Source organism: Thamnophis elegans, chromosome Z (assembly GCF_009769535.1).
Source record: "Thamnophis elegans isolate rThaEle1 chromosome Z, rThaEle1.pri, whole genome shotgun sequence".
Classification (NCBI taxonomy): Eukaryota; Metazoa; Chordata; class Lepidosauria; order Squamata; family Colubridae; genus Thamnophis; species Thamnophis elegans.
This window is the reverse complement of record NC_045558.1, coordinates 5,996,944-6,014,033: the sequence shown is the minus strand read 5'-3', so window position 1 is coordinate 6,014,033 and position 17,090 is coordinate 5,996,944. Positions and strand designations below refer to the sequence as shown.

General features: G+C 44.8%; 1 protein-coding gene across 1 annotated transcript in view; it reads left to right on the top strand.

Moving 5' to 3' along the window:
* The window catches only part of DLEC1 (DLEC1 cilia and flagella associated protein), an 86,792-nt gene that overhangs the window by 44,087 nt on the left and 25,615 nt on the right, over window positions 1-17,090 (top strand). The window contains exons 19-28 of the mRNA XM_032238265.1: window positions 501-659; window positions 1,311-1,450; window positions 4,740-4,890; window positions 4,987-5,097; window positions 8,490-8,608; window positions 10,876-11,058; window positions 12,836-12,897; window positions 13,080-13,231; window positions 14,485-14,594; window positions 16,461-16,531. Of these exons, the coding sequence (XP_032094156.1) occupies window positions 501-659; window positions 1,311-1,450; window positions 4,740-4,890; window positions 4,987-5,097; window positions 8,490-8,608; window positions 10,876-11,058; window positions 12,836-12,897; window positions 13,080-13,231; window positions 14,485-14,594; window positions 16,461-16,531 (1,258 nt within the window). The remainder of the gene's footprint in view (window positions 1-500; window positions 660-1,310; window positions 1,451-4,739; window positions 4,891-4,986; window positions 5,098-8,489; window positions 8,609-10,875; window positions 11,059-12,835; window positions 12,898-13,079; window positions 13,232-14,484; window positions 14,595-16,460; window positions 16,532-17,090) is intronic.

The window sequence follows — 17,090 nt, the reverse complement described above, 5'->3', positions numbered from 1 at the left end:
GAACTACCTGAGGACTGGAAAAATTCAACAGCTTGATAGAACATAATCTGTTTTAAGATATTTGCACTGGAATTTCATTTTTAAAGATTGTGTTTAATTTTATCTTTATCTTCTCTTTATGTACATAACTTAGAACCTTTTAGATCAAAGCAGAATTCAGAAGCCCTGTGCCCATTCACAATTATTGCAGAGAATATTGCATTTTCTTAAACCTGAACCTGGTCTGCTTCTCCGGCCAGCCTCCAAGTCCTATGGCATGCCAAGAAATGGCGGGCAGAGTAAAACTCTTCAAGATTTGTTCCCAGAAATTAAAGATGACAGTGATTCACATTAAAAAATGGGCAGAGCTTTGATCCTGGCCACCATCTTGATTTTTTTTTTTTTACCCTGCCCTACAGACAGCTCTGAAAATGATTGTATCCTTTGGAGAAAGAAAGAAATGTCAAAAATAATAATAAAAGAAGTTTCTTTCAACATGTAATTGGCCTAATTTTTCCTAGGGGCCTGTTCTTTCCATTGACGTGACATCCATCGATATGGGACTGATTAAACTGGGAGAAAGCGTGACCTGTTCTTTGGAAATAGAAAACCTAAGCCAGCTGCCAGGAAAATGGAAAATTCAGGAAAGACCTACCTGCATAACAGAAAGAGGCATGGAGGTAATGTTGTTCCATGAGGCTTTTCATCTCATTTCCCTAAATCTGGCATCTGTTTCACTGACTAATCGGTTGTCAGATCACAGCCAAGAGATCCCACCTTAACTTTGCCTTCTTCATTTCGTTATCCTGTGGCTGAACATGGGTTTAAATTGGAAAGCTCCCTAATGCAGAACACTAGTCGAGCCATCCCCAACCTGGTACAGGTAGTCCTCAACCTACAACAGTTCATTTAGTGACCATTCGAAGTTATAACGACTGGGGAAAAGTGACATACGACTGTTTTTCACACTTATCACCTTTGCAATATCCCCATGATCACGTGATCCAAGTCAGATGATCGCTGTGTCCCTGGAGTCATGTGATAATCTTTTGTGACTTTCTGACAAGCAAAGTTAGATTCACTTAACAACCCTGTTACCAGCTTAACAAATTGCAGTGATTCACTTAACAACTGTGGCAAGAAAGGATATAAAATGGGACAAAACTCAGTTAACTAATGTCTCACTTAGCAATGGAAATTTTGGGCTCAGTTGTGGCATAAGTCGAGGACTGCCTGTACTCTAGATTGTTTGAACAATATGTCCCATCATTTCCCACCCAGCCTCGAGGGTTCTGGATTATATGAACGCTCAATTTTCTTTCTTTCTGCAGGTTTCTGCATTCAAAATTCAACCTTCTAAAGGGGAATTGTGTCCTCTTGGCAAATGCCGCGTCTCGGTGTTGTTTACATCATATACATGTCATCATCTCCAAACTGCATTAGAGCTGAATGTAGAAAACGGAGTTGGAAGGTAAAGATGGGAAAAGGAAGAGAATCGTTGCAATTACTGGGAATCAAATTTTCCCGGTAAATACTGTTGACCAAAATCTTTGAGCTAGAGAAAGTAAAGTAGACGTTAGCTGCCACATTGAAAGGGCGTTAATAAAATAAGCATCCCACTTATTAAATACTAGTTGATAACCCGTCGTTTCCCAGGTATTTATTTATAAGGGTAGAATGTCCAGACCAAACATAATTTTTAATGTTGGATTTTCCTCCTTAGCCCTCTTGTGGAGTACTGTGAAGCTGTTAGCATGGCAACTCCACTGCTCTTTACAGTAGAAGTCATTTTACTGCAGTACAGTAAAAGCCATTTTAAGGCACAACAGGCTGAATCTTAACAGAACACACCCCAAGGGGTGTTAGGGGTGTCCTACCCCCATAGTATTTGTGTCCAATGCGTAATTTATCTGTGTACCAAGTTTGGTTGAAATTGCTGGAGGTGTTCCAGAATTATGCTGGAACACACACACACACACACACACACACACAAAGAGACACAGACACACACACAGAGCCATCCATCCATCCATCCACCCACCCACCTATCTATCTCTATCTATCTCTATCTCTATATCTATATCTATCTATCTATCTATCTATCTATCTATCTATCTATCTATCTATCTATCTATCTAGATCTAGATAGATAGATAGATAGATTAGTTTAGTTTAGTTTAGTTTAGTTTTATTTGTATGCCGCCCTTCTCCAGGAGGGACTCAGGGCGGCGAACAACTCAAAGGGGAAAGGGAACATAAACAACAGTACACATAATTAAAATACACGAAAATCACACAGCCATACCAGTCGAGAGGGGAGGGGAACTCATCAACCCCAGGCCTGCCGGCACAGCCAGGTTTTGACGGTTTTCCGGAAGGCCTGGAGAGAGGTGAGGGTCCGGATCTCTGCGGGGAGTTCATTCCAAAGGGCCGGAGCTGCTACAGAGAAGGCCCTCCCCCGGGTAGTAGCCAGATGGCATTGGCTGGTGGACGGAACCCGGAGGAGGCCGACCCTGTGAGATCTGACGGGTCTTTGGGAGGTAATTGGCAGCAGGCGGTCTCTCAAGTACCCAGGTCCAATACCATGAAGGGCTTTATAAGTTACGACTAGCACTTTGAAGCGTATCCGGAGACCGATCGGTAGCCAGTGCAGCTCATGGAGGATAGGTGTAATGTGGGTGTACCGAGGTGCACCCACAATCGCTCGCGCGGCTGCATTCTGGACGAGTTGAAGTCTCCGAATACTCTTCAAAGGCTGCCCCATGTAGAGCGCTACAGATAGATAGTTACTGTATTCTTTATGATTGTATCAGATATGGGAATTGTATTTATAATGTATTTTAATTTATTTATTTTAAATTATGTTATTATTACTAACTTATTAATATACAATAGAAAATGGTAAAAGAGCAGGAAATTCCAGGAAACAGAAACAAAATTATTTATTTCATTCCCAGCTTGCTTTCTAGAATTTTAATTTAGGGCATTTTGTTAAACATTCATTGCTGAGCTGCTATGATATCACAAAATGTTTAGGAATATTATCTCCACTGAATGAAATAAATGGTCAGCAGCAAAAGTCGCCCAATCAGTTCACTTGACCTTGAAAGTCTCCTGTACCAGCCTTTTGGGCAACAGGAAACCACCCATGAATAATCCAACTGTGTTGTCTTAAAGGATGAGATTGGCAATGAAATAATGAATGAATACATGAATGAATGAATGAAATGAAATGGTTGATTGAATGAATGAATGAAAAAGCTGAGGAGACAAGAAACGGAAAAAAGAATTGAAAAAGAAAGCAGGTAAAATGCTAAATTGTTAAGTAGGATTTTGGAGAAATGTAGATAAAAGACGGAGGGGAAAGGGCAGCGAAAGCAACTAAAGAATGAAAGGAGGGTTTTATATATACAGGCAGTTCTCGACTTAAAACCACAATTGAGCCCAAAATTTATGTTGTAAAGTGAGAATTTGTTAAGTGAGTTTTGCCCCCATTTTACAATATTTCTTGCATGGTTGTTAAGCGAATCACTGCAGCTAATAAGTTAGTAACCTGGTTGTTAAGTGAATCAGCTCCCCCATTGACTTTGCTTATCAGAAGGTTGCAAAAAGTGATCACATGATCCCGGAGCGCTGCAATGGTCATAAGTATGAGCCAGTTGCCAAGCATCTGAATTTTGATCATATGAACATGGGGAGGATGGCTGTAAAGTTGTAACTGTGAAAAACTGTCCTAAGTCACTATTTTCAGAGCCATTGTAATTTTGAATGGTCACTAAATAAACTGTTGTAAATCGAGGACTACCTGTATATTCAGCCTGGGCGGAATGTAACCCTTCCCGAAAGCCTTTGGTTTGTCCTGGATGAGAGTGTTGCAACCTTGGCCACTATTTATTTTATTTATTTGTTTTGTCAAGTGTGTATAAGATAATAGATATAAGTACATGCAAGATTATGAATACATGAAATGGATATGAATAAATAAATATGAATAAATGAAGTTGTTAGGACAGGGACGGTATAGGCACACTGGTGCACTTATGCATGCCCTTTACTTGCTTGCCTCTTAGGAATGGGGTGAGGTCAGCAGTAGACAGTCTGAGGTTAAAGTTTTGGGGGTTTGGGGAAGAATCCACAGAGTCAGGTAGAGCATTCCAGGCGTTGACCACTCTGTTGCTGAAGTTGTATTTTCTGCAATCGAGTTTGGAGCGGTTAACCTTGAATTTGTATCTATTGTGTGCTCGTGTATTGTTGTGTTTGAAGCTGAAGTAATCATTGACAGGTAGAACATTGTAATAGATAATTTTATGTATTATGCTTAGGTTAGAGCAGAGGAGTGGAGGACTCTTCTCGTGAAATATCTCTGGACTCGCTCATTGTGTTAATGTCTGCTATGCAGTGCGGGTTCCAGACAGATGAGCTGTATTCGAGAATTGGTCTAGCAAAGGTTTTGTATGCTTTGGTTAGCAGTACAATAATACCAGAGAAGAAGTTACACAAGATTAGGTTAAGAACTCTTAGTGCCCTTTTGGCAATGTTGTTACAGTGGGCTCTGGCACTTAGATCCTTAGAGATGAGGACTCCAAGGTCCTTGACAGGGTGGGGGGTCGTCTTCGAGGTCGTACTTGAAGATGTGAGAACTCAAACTCTCAGAATTCCCCAGACATCCATGCAGAAGTTCACACATCTTCAAGTTGGCTTATCAGCAGAGGCTTGAAAACCAGCATTGATGACGATTGAGCGCCTCGTTCTCTTTCCAGCCACGTCCCTGTGTCTGTCGAGGTGCAGGTGCCCCTGGTGTGCCTGCTGCCGAGTCACTTACACTTCGAACTTTCCATTGGGATCCCTGCCGAGGCAACAGCCCACCTCTTCAACCAGACGTTGCTCTCCACACCCTTTAAATGGGGAGAGGTAAGCGGGTGGGTCGTGGCGTTCACAGCCAATCCAAAGAATCCCATCCTTGGCCTCCTGTTAGTAAGTGATCTGTCACCCTGATTGCCTTGACAGCTGCTTGGAAGCCAGGCGTCTTCGTGTGTGCTGAGCATCTCTCCAGAAAGTGGTGTTTTGGGCCCAAATGAGAAGAAGGAGGTCCGTGTGGTGATGACGTATAATAGGAAGGTTAGTTTGCTTGGAAATACTTGCCTTTCAATCACCCAGAGGTGCATCGTGGTGGCTGTTTCAATCTTGGCCAGCCAACCCACTTCTCCTTCATGCTGGTTTGATGTGCTGCCTCTAAACTTCTTTTTGCATTTTTTAAAAATAAATTTTATTAATTTTCTATTAATTACATTTCTTACTGCTTAATAAACACCGTGTTATGTTGGTATTTGATTTGCTTAACAATACAGATTCCATTATTGCTCTCCACTCCTTTTTCCCAACCATTGGTAGAATAAGTTGCATGTTGGATAATATTCTGCATCTTCTTTCTGTTTGATTCTCAGTGTAAGTCTATCCTGCACAATCTAATATCTTCTTAATTATCTCTTCACCTTGTGGTGTTTCTTCCTTTTTCTAATATTGTGCGAAGATAATCCTCACTGCTGTTAAGACGTGTAATATTAAATATATTCTTTTTGTATTTTATTGTTTTGTTTATAGGTAGTCCTCAACTTGAGGCCAGCATTTATGTTGCCAAGTGAGAAATTTGTTAATTTTGCCCCATTTTACGATTTTCCTTTTCCCATTTATTAAGCAATCACTACAGTTAAGTTAGTAACATGGTTGCTAATTGAATCTGGTTTCCCCATTGACTTTGCTTGTAAGAAGGTCTCAAAAGGGATCAAAGGGGGCACTGCAATGATCATAAGTATGAACCAGTTGCCAAGCAAGAGCCGAGGTGGCACAGTGGTTAGGGTGCAGTACTGCAGGCCACTTCAGCGGACTGCTATCTGCAATTCGGCGGTTCAAATCTCACCAGCTCAAGGTTGACTCAGCCTTCCATCCTTCTGAGGTGGGTGAAATGAGGACCCAGACTGTGGGGGTGATATGTTGACTCTGTAAACCGCTTAGAATTGACTCTGTAAACCGCTGAAAGCCCTATGAAGCAGTATATAAGTCTAACTGCTATTGCTATTGCTATTGCTATCTGAATATAAATCACATGACCAAGGGGATCCTGCAACAGTCATAGGTGTGAAAAATGGTCGCAAGTTTTTTTTCAGTGCTGTGGTAACTTTGAGCGGTCACTAAACAAACTTTCGTAAGTCGATGACTACCTATAGCAAAAATTACCATATTTTTCAGAGTATAAGATGCACTTTTTCCCCTCAAAAAGAGGGTGAAAATCTGGGTGCATCTTATACACTGAATACAACATTTTTTTGCCTCCCGAAACCCCGCCCCTTTTGTAAAAATGGCCCTGCATAGCCTTTAGGAGGCTTCCAGAGTGCTCCTGGGGCTGGGGGGGGGCAAAAATGAGCCCCCAGCTCCCAGAAGCACTTTACAAGCCTCCTAAAGTCTATGCATGCCTTTTTTTGACAAAAAATGGCCCAATTTTTGCGAAAAACAGGCCGTTTTTGGGAGGTCTGCAGAGTGCAAAACCTTTTTTTAATTTGCCTCTTCAAAATCTTGGTGCATCTTATACTCTGAAAAATACGGTAGTGAATTTTTACGAACCAGTATGCAATGGGATGGAGATGAGGACTTTTTAATCCACTAACCACTCCACTATAGAATGCCCCCATCAGGACTCTTGGACAATAGGCAGAACCAGGTTTTGAGACCCTCCCAGAAGGCCAAGAGATTGGGGACAAATGTTATCTTGAAGGCAGTGGTGGGATCCTACTGGTTTAACAACCAGTTCGGTGATTGCGCACTCTCTTTGCTCACATGCCTGATGCACAGTTTAGGGAACAATTATCTTCCACATTACACTGGGGAGGAAAACAGCTGAGTAGTGGCGATATGCTCTGCCATGCGATTCAACTGAGGAGATAAAGATCAGTAAAGCATGGGGGCAGGGGGGCTACCGGTTCTCCTGAACTGGTCTGAACTGACAGAATCCCACCCCTGCTTGAAGGGCATGATGTTCCAGAAGGTGAAGGTTACAGCAGGGAGAAGGCTATTGTGAATCCACCAGGCAGAATTTTTTGACAGAGTCTGCAGCTTGCCGCTTTTGCTGTCGCAAGTGGGGCAGACCCATCCCTTTGGGATGAGACAGTTCCTCAGCTCAGCCCAGTTCCTGATGCCTCTTGAGTTCCATGTGGCGTTCTTAGAAAGTCAAAATCTTACAGTCCAAGGCCTTATTTTGAAGGGTGCATCTCTTCCCTAGGAAAAGGAAACAGCGAGTGGAAATGAGAAGCAGTAAACTTGAAGGAGGAGGATGCCAAGAAGTGCCAAATATTACCAGCCTGCCTTCTGAGAAATGGGCGGATTTTTTTTAGCTGTCGCAATGTATTTTCAAATGTAGAGAGATCAGTAGCTTGTGAGGCTTGGTTCCACCACAAAACCGCGATGCCCTTATCCGCGCCGACATAAGTGCGGAGGCAAAACCGCGGCGTCTGAAGCGCTAAGAAAAAAACGACCCTACCGCTGCGACAACAGCGCGGTGACAGAAGGGCGTTCTACATGCTTCGTTCTTTGCCTCCAAAGGTAGCCCCCCTCCTCCAGCTGACAGCGGCAGCGGGCACGGGGCAAAGCGGGCTGCCCAGCAGCAGCAGCCCGCGGGAAGGGTCCAGCTCAGCCGCGGGGGGCAGCAGGAAGCGGAGGAGGACGCGGCAGCGGCGGCGGCTCTCCCGGGCCGGCGAAGCGGGCTTGCCCGGCGGAGGCAGGCTGCCCTCTTCTTCCTCAACAACATCTCCTTGGACGGGCGGCCGCCGGCGCCTCCCCCGGAGGAAGAGGCAGGGCGGGCAGCAGCGGCGGCTGAGGCTCTCCTGGGGCCGGCGAAGTGGGCTTGCCCGGTGGCGGCGGCCGCCCATCCAAGGAGATGTTGTTGAGGAAGAAGAGGGCGGCCTGCCTCTGCCGGGCAAGCCCGCTTCGCCGGCCCGGGAGAGCTTCAGCCGCCGCCGCTGCTGCGTCCTCCGCTGCCGCCAGCGTCAGCGGCCCTGCTCGGCCCCCCCGCGGGCTTCCTGCTGCCCCCCGTGGCTGTGCTGGACCCTTCCCGCAGGCTGCTGCTGCTGGGCAGGCCACTTTGCCCCGTGCCCGCTGCCGCTGTCAGCTGGAGGAGGAGGGCTACCTTTGGAGGCAAAGAACGAAGCATGTAGAACGCCCTTCTGTCGCCGCGCTGTTGTCCCCGCGGTGATGACGCGCGGTGATGACGTCGCGACTTTAGCTACGCGATTTAATCTCCGCTATTTTGCGTAGCGCAGTTTTGTCGTGCCACGGTGAGGCTTGTGGTTTGTGCAAAAACTGGGTGAGATTTTGTGACATGTATTTCATATTCTTCATGAGGAGGGGCAAGGGTTCTCTAGTTAAGATGCTGAGCTAATTCAGCAGGCTCATCCTGTTCTCTCAATAATGCTGTATTGAATGTTGTTTCTGCTGAAACCAAGTTCTGTTCTACTTCTTAGGATAAGCCAGAGGACCTTATCTTGTGCTGTAGCATTGAAGATATGTCAGAACCCCTCTTTCTGTCCATTTCTGGTGAAATAAAAGAGCTGTGTGTCACTTACTTGATTCCCTCTGACAGGTAAAGAAAGTAGATATAGGTATAATGAAAAGCGAGTAATGTAATTTATACGAATGATTCAGTTCCTTTCTGCTTTAATTCCAATTCATTCATTCATTCAAAATCCCACATGAAATGTCAGTACCACTTTATAAATCGATAGTAAGACCACACCTGGAATACTACATCCAGTTTTGGTCACCACATTACAAAAAAGTTGTTGAGACTTTGGAAAAAGTGCAGAGAAGAGCAACTAAGATGATTAGGGGGTTGCAGACTAAAAGTTGCAGGAATTAGGGCCATTCTAGAGAAAAGAAGGAGGAGGGAGTGACATGATAGCAGTTTTTCAGTACTTGAGGGACTGCCACAAAGAGGAGGGGATCAGTTTGTTTTCCAAAGCACCAGAAGGCAGGACAAAGAACAATGGATAGAAATTAATCAAGGAGAGAACCGATTTGGAATTAAGGAGAAACTTCTTAACAGTGAGGAAAATTAACCAGTGGAATGTGCTTGCTTTCAGAAGTAGTAGAATTCAAGGTAAGTACCATATTTTTCAGCGCATAAGACACACTTCCCTCCCCCAAAAAGAGTGAAAAATTGGGTGCGTCTTATACACTGAATGCAGTCCTGCCCACCCAGCAGCCCCCAACCTTTGGCCTCTGCCTCCCAGCAATTTACTTCTTTGCATCAAACAGCCTGTTTCAGCTTCAGCGCAGCCTGATTAGCACAAGTAGCTGATTGTCGGTTGGATCAGCCTCCCGACCACCAGCTGTTTCAGGCTGCAGGGATTGCCATTGCCTATTGCTGCCTGTGTGCCCCATTTTTGGCCTGCGCATCCCGTTTTCATCCTCTCTGTGCCCCATTTTCTGCCCATTCTGATCCCGCTGGCCGGAATGGGCGGAAAATGGGGCATGTGGAGGCCAAAAACTGGATGCAGAGGCTGAAAATGGGGTGCATGGAGGCAGCAATAGGTTATGGCAATCCCTGCGGCCTGAAACAGCTGATGATTGGCAGGCCCGACAATCAGCTGCTTGTGCTAATCAGTCTGTGCTGAAGCTGAAAGGGGCTATTTGCTGTTTGCTGCAAGGAGGCAAATTGCTGGGAGGCAGAGGCAGATTTCCCCCCTCCCCCTTGTTTTCCTTTTTCCAAAAGCTATGTGCATCTTATACTTCAGAGCGTTTTATACTCTGAAAAATACGGTACTTAATAAACAAAGCAGTCCCTATGGATTTTACTCAGCTAGTCATTGCCAACTGTAGGGGGCAGTGCTTATCACCATTTCAAGGCCATCGAGACAGTGCTGTCCAGAGATATTTCTAAAGTCATGTGGCCAGCATGACATTATGGAGAGCTGTTACCTTCCCCCCAAACGGGTACCCTTTTATTTACTAACACTCACATGTTTTTGAACTGTTACGTTGGCAGTTGCTGGGGCAAGGACTGGAACTCACCCTATCGCTTGGCACTCGGGTCTTAAACCTGCATCTTAACCAATGAGCCACCATGCTGCCCAACTATGGTACTTTCCTATATTCTAGTATTTCCCTGAAAATAAGACAGGGTCTTATTTTTTTTGACCCTTGAAATAAGCGCTTGGCCTTATTTTTGGGGAGGTCTTATTATTTTTGAGGTGCAGGAGGTGGCGAGCGTGGTCACCTCATGGCTGTTGTTGTGTGGCAATATTTTTGGGGAGAGCTTATTTTGGGGGGGGGGCTTAATTTTAGCCCATGTACTCAAAAGCCTGATTGGGCTTATTATCCGAGGAGGTCTTATTTTCAGGGAAACAGGGTACTATAATACAGGAGTCTCCAAGACTGTTTGCTTTCCCTAGGGAATAGATAGATGGAGTCTTGGATCGTTTGTGGTGGTGCAATGATTCCAGGATAATTCTCTGCTTGAGCTCTCCTCTGCAACAAATGGGTGATTTTTGCCAGAAGCAGGAAGCAATTGCAATTTCCACAAAAAGTCATAAATCATGGCCACATGACCACAGGACATTGCGGTCCTGTCGTCATAAATGCAGCCTGGTAGCCAAGCTACCCAAAATATGATCAAGTGACCAGGGGGGGTGTTACTGGCCATTGGAACTTCTGATCTGTGTTTCAAGTAGCCTGGGGATGTCCATTGTAACTTTGAACAGTCCCTAAGAGACCAGTCGTAAGTCGAGGACTACCTGTAAAGAAGTCTTTCATTGCCCTTTAGGCCTGGTATCTTAGTCATCCCTTTCTGGGCACTTGTCTCTAAAAGGAAACGTGGCTTGCTTAACCTCTGTTCTTCTTGTTCTGCAGTGATGAGGAACAAAACGTAATGGATTCAGAAGACCTAAAACTCCACTTTGGCTCTGAGGTGGCCTTGCAGAGCGTGATAAAGCGTCAGCTGATCATTACCAATCATTCGGAGTCAATTGCTCCCTTCACCATAAAAGTCGATTATTTCAGCAGCCCTCCGCAGCCTTCTGAGGATCAAGATGGGTACGTCTTTTTTCCTTCTGTTTAACCTTGAGTGGGAGGGCCAAAACTCTGCTAACCTTTGCTTAGTAGACTTCTCACGGGCCCAAATATTTACATGCCTGCATAGTTACAAATATTCAATTCCTCAATAATTCTTAAGCACTTTCAAGGCTGATATCTAGAGATAGGAATGGGACAATTTGTCATAACCAACTTGCTGCGGGGGACAACTCGCCGCAAGGCAATTTAACCTATCAACTTAATTATTTAAAATAAATAAAATTTTTAATTGTTGTCAGTCACATTTCATTCGGTCCCTCCCTTTGTAACTTTTCTTTAATGATTCTTTTCCACCATTTCTTTGATACTAGTTTAACTCTGGTCCTGTGGTGAATTGTCTCATGATGAGTTGGTCAGAGGTGGTATTCAGCAGGTTCTGACCAGTCTGGAGAACGGAAATTTTGAGTAGTTCAGAGAACTGGTAAATACCACCTGAGACCGCCCCCCCCCCTTCCCCGCCATCTATTCTCTGCTTCCCGAGTCTTAGCTGATCGGGAGAGAATGGGGATTTTGCAGTATCCTTCCCCTGCCACGCCCACCAAGCCATGTTACGCTTATCAAGTCACGTCCAAAGAACCGGTAGTAAAAAAATTTGAATCCCACCACTGGAGTTGGCTGTGGAGAATTGGCTGTGGCAAATTGTCATAGACCCTCCAGAGATGGGCTTTGAAAAAGTTGACTGTCCTTTCTCTCTAATGTCCCATTCAGCTAATCCAACCAATGTTTCCGCTGCAAGGTCCATTTTCTTCCCTTTTAATATTTTTTCCCAACTGCTGGCTCAGTGGGATATTACCATATGGGACACAGGATATGTGAAGAAAGGTGTATTACTCTGTTTTTAGACTTAGAATAACTTTATTGTCACTTTGAATGCAGATTAATTGGCATACATTAAAATGAAATTACTGTACTTTGCACACAGCTCTCAAAGTGTATCCATCTCTAATATAAACATAAATATGACGAGATGAATAGATAGACAGACAGATAGACAGACAGACACAGTCTATTTTGGAAGCGTACATGTACGTGACGAGAGAAATGAATCTTGCCGAGTTTTCCAGACTGATGGAGGGAACAAAACTGTTACAGAATCTGATAGTCCTGCTAGAAATACTTTGGAACCCCCTCCCAGGGGGGAGCAACAGAAACAGAGACCGTGAAGTGGGTGTATGGGATCTCTAACAATGCTTGGAGCTCTAAGCACATAATGCTTAGTAAGCAGTATCCTGAATGACAGGAAGTGAGCTCCCTATTATCTTCTCGGCTGCTCTCACTACTCTCTGTATGGACTTTCTATCTGAGGTTCTGTTCCCAAACCAAACACCAGTTCTCAGAACTCTTGACAGTTCTCATGTCAATAGAAACTATAGTCTGTCTGTCTGTCTGTCTGTCTCTCTCATCTGTCTGTCTGTCCATCTGTCCTTCTGTCCATCCATTGTCTGTCTATTTCTATCTGTCTGTCTCTATATATCTATCATCTTCTATTGAACCTATGCTTACAAAAGTCATCTTAAGGAAAATGGCTTCCTGCTGTGCTTGGTGATGATGGGGATTGTAGTGCCTCCCAGAACTACTTCCCTGCGTCCCTTAGCTAACAGATCATTATTGCCAGGAGAAGAAAGCAGCTGTTGTCACATCTGCAGGGTTTTAAAGTACATTTTTGAAGCATGCATCATGCCTGCAGATAAGCAAGGCACCTTTATGAGTTCTCAGAGACTCAATTTCCTCTATCCAGGGACATGATGGTGGAGAAAACCAGACGGGTAACAAGACAATTTGCAAAGAAGAAGCAGTCAGGTAAGAAAAAAAAAATCCCATGTGTTTTTGTAGACAGGAAGTTTGTGAGGCTGAAAACTTATTTTGATGGCAAAATTCAACTGGACAAGAGATTCCAGCCAGTCCCTTTCAGACAACAGGAAGTCCGGCAGCTGCACTGTCACAGAAAGGGCATTCTGTTTGTGTTTTTTCTCCCTTTTCAGCCTTCCGAGCGGCCATGCTGTCCCACGGAAAAGGAGCAGCTTTCCATGTGCATCCGTCGGAGGGGACTCTGAAGGCTTTCCAGGAACTTACCATAGAAATCACAGCCTACAACAATATGTGGGGACGTTATAAGGATGTCCTCATCTGCAAGGTAGGCAGCCTGTCTGATCCAGCGGAGGGAATGTTGACCTGACATCAGAGCAGTTGGTGGCGAACCCACAACACATGTTTCAAAGGTGGCATGCCACAGTTTTGAGTGACATGCTACCGTTCACCTGTTAAGAACTATTCCATTGTATTATTGACATTAATAATAGTGTGTTAAAATATATTGTACTCCCATGATGGATTCAATATTGTTAATAATTGGTGTTATTAGTAATCCCACACATTTGGAACATTGGAGCTACGGTGGAATAATGATTTTCATAATTGTTTCAGAACAATACCTAGGAAGGAATAACAAATATAGGGCACAAAGAAATTTTATTTGTGTTTAAATAAATAACTGGGGAAATGCGAAAGAAATATGAAATGGGATAAATATTGTCAAAATTGGAAGATAAGAATTTCACATGACCCAGTCAATGCAGTGTTCACAAATTATGTATGTCTATTACTGGGAAATAAACAAAAAAACTATATGCAAAAAAAGAACTATTCCTCCAAACACACCCTTTTTTTAGAGCTCCAGATCAGTCTGGTATAATAAAGGAGAATATTTTCAAATTTCAAATTTAGGATAGAGCTGGAAGAGACCTTGGAGGTCTTCTAGTCCAACCCCCTGCTCAAGCAGAAAGCCCTGTACCATTTCAGACAAATGGCTGTCCAATCTCTTCTTAAATGCCTCCAGGGATGAAGCACCCCCAACTTTTGGTGGCAAGCTGTTCCACTGGTGAATTGTTCTCACTGTCAGGAAGTTTCTCCTTAATTCCAGGTTGCTTCTCTCCTTGATGTGTTTCCATCTGTTGTTCCTTGTCTGGCCTTCTGGTGCTTTGGAGAATAGATTGACCCCACTCCTCTCTGTGGCAGCCCCTCAAATATTGGAAATGCTGCTACCATGCCACCTCTAGTCCTTCTTTTTCTTCTTTTTTATTTTTTTTAAAAATACAAATAAGTCCTTCTTTTCTCGAGACTTAACATATCCAGTTCCTGCAACCGTTCTTCATATGTTTTAGCCTCCAGTCCCCTAATCATCCTGGTTGCTCTTCTCTGCACTTTCCCCAAAGTCTAAACATCTTTTTCGTAATGTGGTGACCAAAACTGGATGCAGTATTCCAGGTGTGGCCTTACTAAGGTTCTGTAATGTGGTACTTTGCAGTGCTGTTTTGAAACAACCTTAAAACAATTTGTAGCTCAAGGTTGAAATGAGTTGGGCATCAAAATTACTCTTTTTTTGTGCAGGTGGGAGAATTAGAGCCGAAGCTGATCCTCATAGAGATGACTGTGAAAGGTTGCCCCATCTTCCTGCAGTTGACTGGACCACATCATCCCATGGCAACGCTGACTATCAGGTAGATGCCCAAAACTTTTAGCAAGGCTACCGGGAACTCCCAATTGCAAGGCAGTGGGGATTTTAGAGAGCTGTAGCTAGACCAGCATGAACTTGTATTTTTCCCTTTGGGACACAATCCTGTCCTGGCCGCAGCTCTCCTGGGCCACGGAGCCCCCTTTTCTTCCTCTTTTGTGTTGAAGAACTGACCCAGCGACAGCAGCGGATCTTCCCAAATGCTGTGGCTTACATCTTTTGCAAGAGATGGGGATGAAGCTGTTTGATTTTGAGTCTCCTGGATCTCCTGCCTGAAAGACGAGTGCTTGTTTTTATCCAGCTCTGTCTGTGTTTCAGTTCCCCCATTTGGTCTAGTGGTCCTAGGCCAGTGTTGGCTAACCTTTTTATTCTTGCGTGCCAAAATCGTGTGTGCGACAGCTCCCCCGCACATGCGCACGCCCCCCCCCCAGCTCTGTTTTGGACTTAGCAGGTCTCCTTGAAGCCCCCTGGGACCAAAAATGGGCTGTGTGGTGGTGCCGCACACCCCTCGCACCCCATTTTGGGCCTATCAGGCCTCCCTGAAGCCTCCTGAAACAAAAAAATGGGGCACCGCACCCCCCACGCATGTGCATGCAATGCCCCGTGCCCCCCACACTTGTGTCCACGTTTTCCACGTGTGGCAGAGATTTGAAAATCAGCTGGCCGGTGGGAGGTGTACGCGCATATGCGGTGGAGCTGAGCTGGGCAATGGGTCGCATGCCTCCAGAGAGGGCTCCACGTGCCACTTGCGGCACACATGCCACAGGTTAGCCATCACAATCCTAGCCAGTCTAGAAAGCAGGAGAGACTGAATTCTAGTCCCGCCTTGGGAATGAAAGCCAGCCGGGTGACTTTGGCCAGTCACTAGGAGAGTTCTAATCTCACTTTAGGCATGACAGCTATCAGGATGACTTTGGATAACTCACCAGTAGATGGTGAATTCTAGTCCTGCCTTAGTCCTGAAAGTCAGCTTGGTGACTTTGGGCCAATCACACTCTCAGCCCAAGCTACTGACATGATTGTTGTGGGAAAAATGAGAGGAAGAAGGTGTGTTAGATATGTTTGAGTTATTTGTAAAGATAATAAAGGCAAAATACAAATTAATAAATAAAAAATGTTGCTCTGGTGCAAATAGTTTTGAATTCCTCCAGAAGGTTCCTGTAAGCTTCTGGCTGGGTTGATTAGCAGGAGGAACCACGGGGAATATATGTTTCCCATCCCATTTTTCTACAACATTGTTCTTACTAGTTAAATAATTAGTATTCCCTTAATAACCATTGTTACTTCAGGTAGTCCTCAACTTACAGTCATAATTTTAGTGACCTTCTCAACATCACAGTGGTGCTGAAAAAAGTGGCTTGTGATGCGTCCTCACACCAATGACCATTGCAACATTCCTGTGGTCACGTTTGCCAGGTCACACGTTTCAGTCATGTTGGGTCTTGCCTAAAAAGTGAAGTAGCTCACATAACAACCGTGGCAGAAACAGTTGTAAAATCAGGTGCAGGAGTATGTGATGCCTCACCAATGAAAATCCTGCTTAACAATGAATTTTCTGGTCTCAATTGTGCCCCTAAGACGAGTACAACCTGTTTAATATTGGTGTCAGAAATCCCTCCTGTCCCTCTAGGAGCCGTGGGAATCGTGTAGGTGTCAAAAGTGGTGGCAGTGAGAGAGAAAAAAACCCCTCCAGGTCTCTGAAGAGGGACAGTGGTGAAACGAAGCCTGTAATGTTGAAATGTCTTTTTGTTTTGTTGATGAAATACATTTACTTCCTCCCCCCCCCCCTCTTTCCTAGGAAACACCAAATATACAGACACAGATTGCAAATAATATCTTATTTTCTTCCAAGGTTTGGAGCCCATATCTCTGGAGGGGACACTGTCTCACGGTACATCCGTCTCAATAACCCCACTCCCTTCGGTAAGTGTTTGTTCTGGCCAGTGTCATTTTCCCCGAGAACAGGCAAGCTCCCTCCGCCACTGGAAAATGAAGGGAATATGTCTCTCCTTGTCTTCTCCTTGCCCCCAAATATCTATGGATTCTGCTGTGGCACGCCAGAGGCCAGCGGAGCTGGTGGTAGACTCAGACAGTGAGGAGGTTGGGGAGGAAGATGGGCCAGTCCTGGAGTCTGGGGAAGGCTCTGAAGAGGGCTCTGCATCAAAGGCAGAGAGGGGGCCAGGGCCGCCCGACAATTATCAGCTACCTTTGGAGTCGGAGATCAGTGGGGCAGAAGAACAGCTGGAGCCTGTTCCCAATGTGCGCATGCACAGAGCTGCCAGGAGAAGGGAACAGCTAAAGAAAAAGGGTCAATGGGAGTAAAGGCAAAGGTGGATGCTGAATGCCCCCCCCCCCCCGAGGAAATAAAAGATGAGCGAAAGGAGAGGGGAGTTTGCAAGAGATAATTAGTTCCTTTCATGAATGTGAAGATTTGTTTGTAACTTCTAGAGACTCCTTACCAAGTATCTTTCTGGTACAGCGT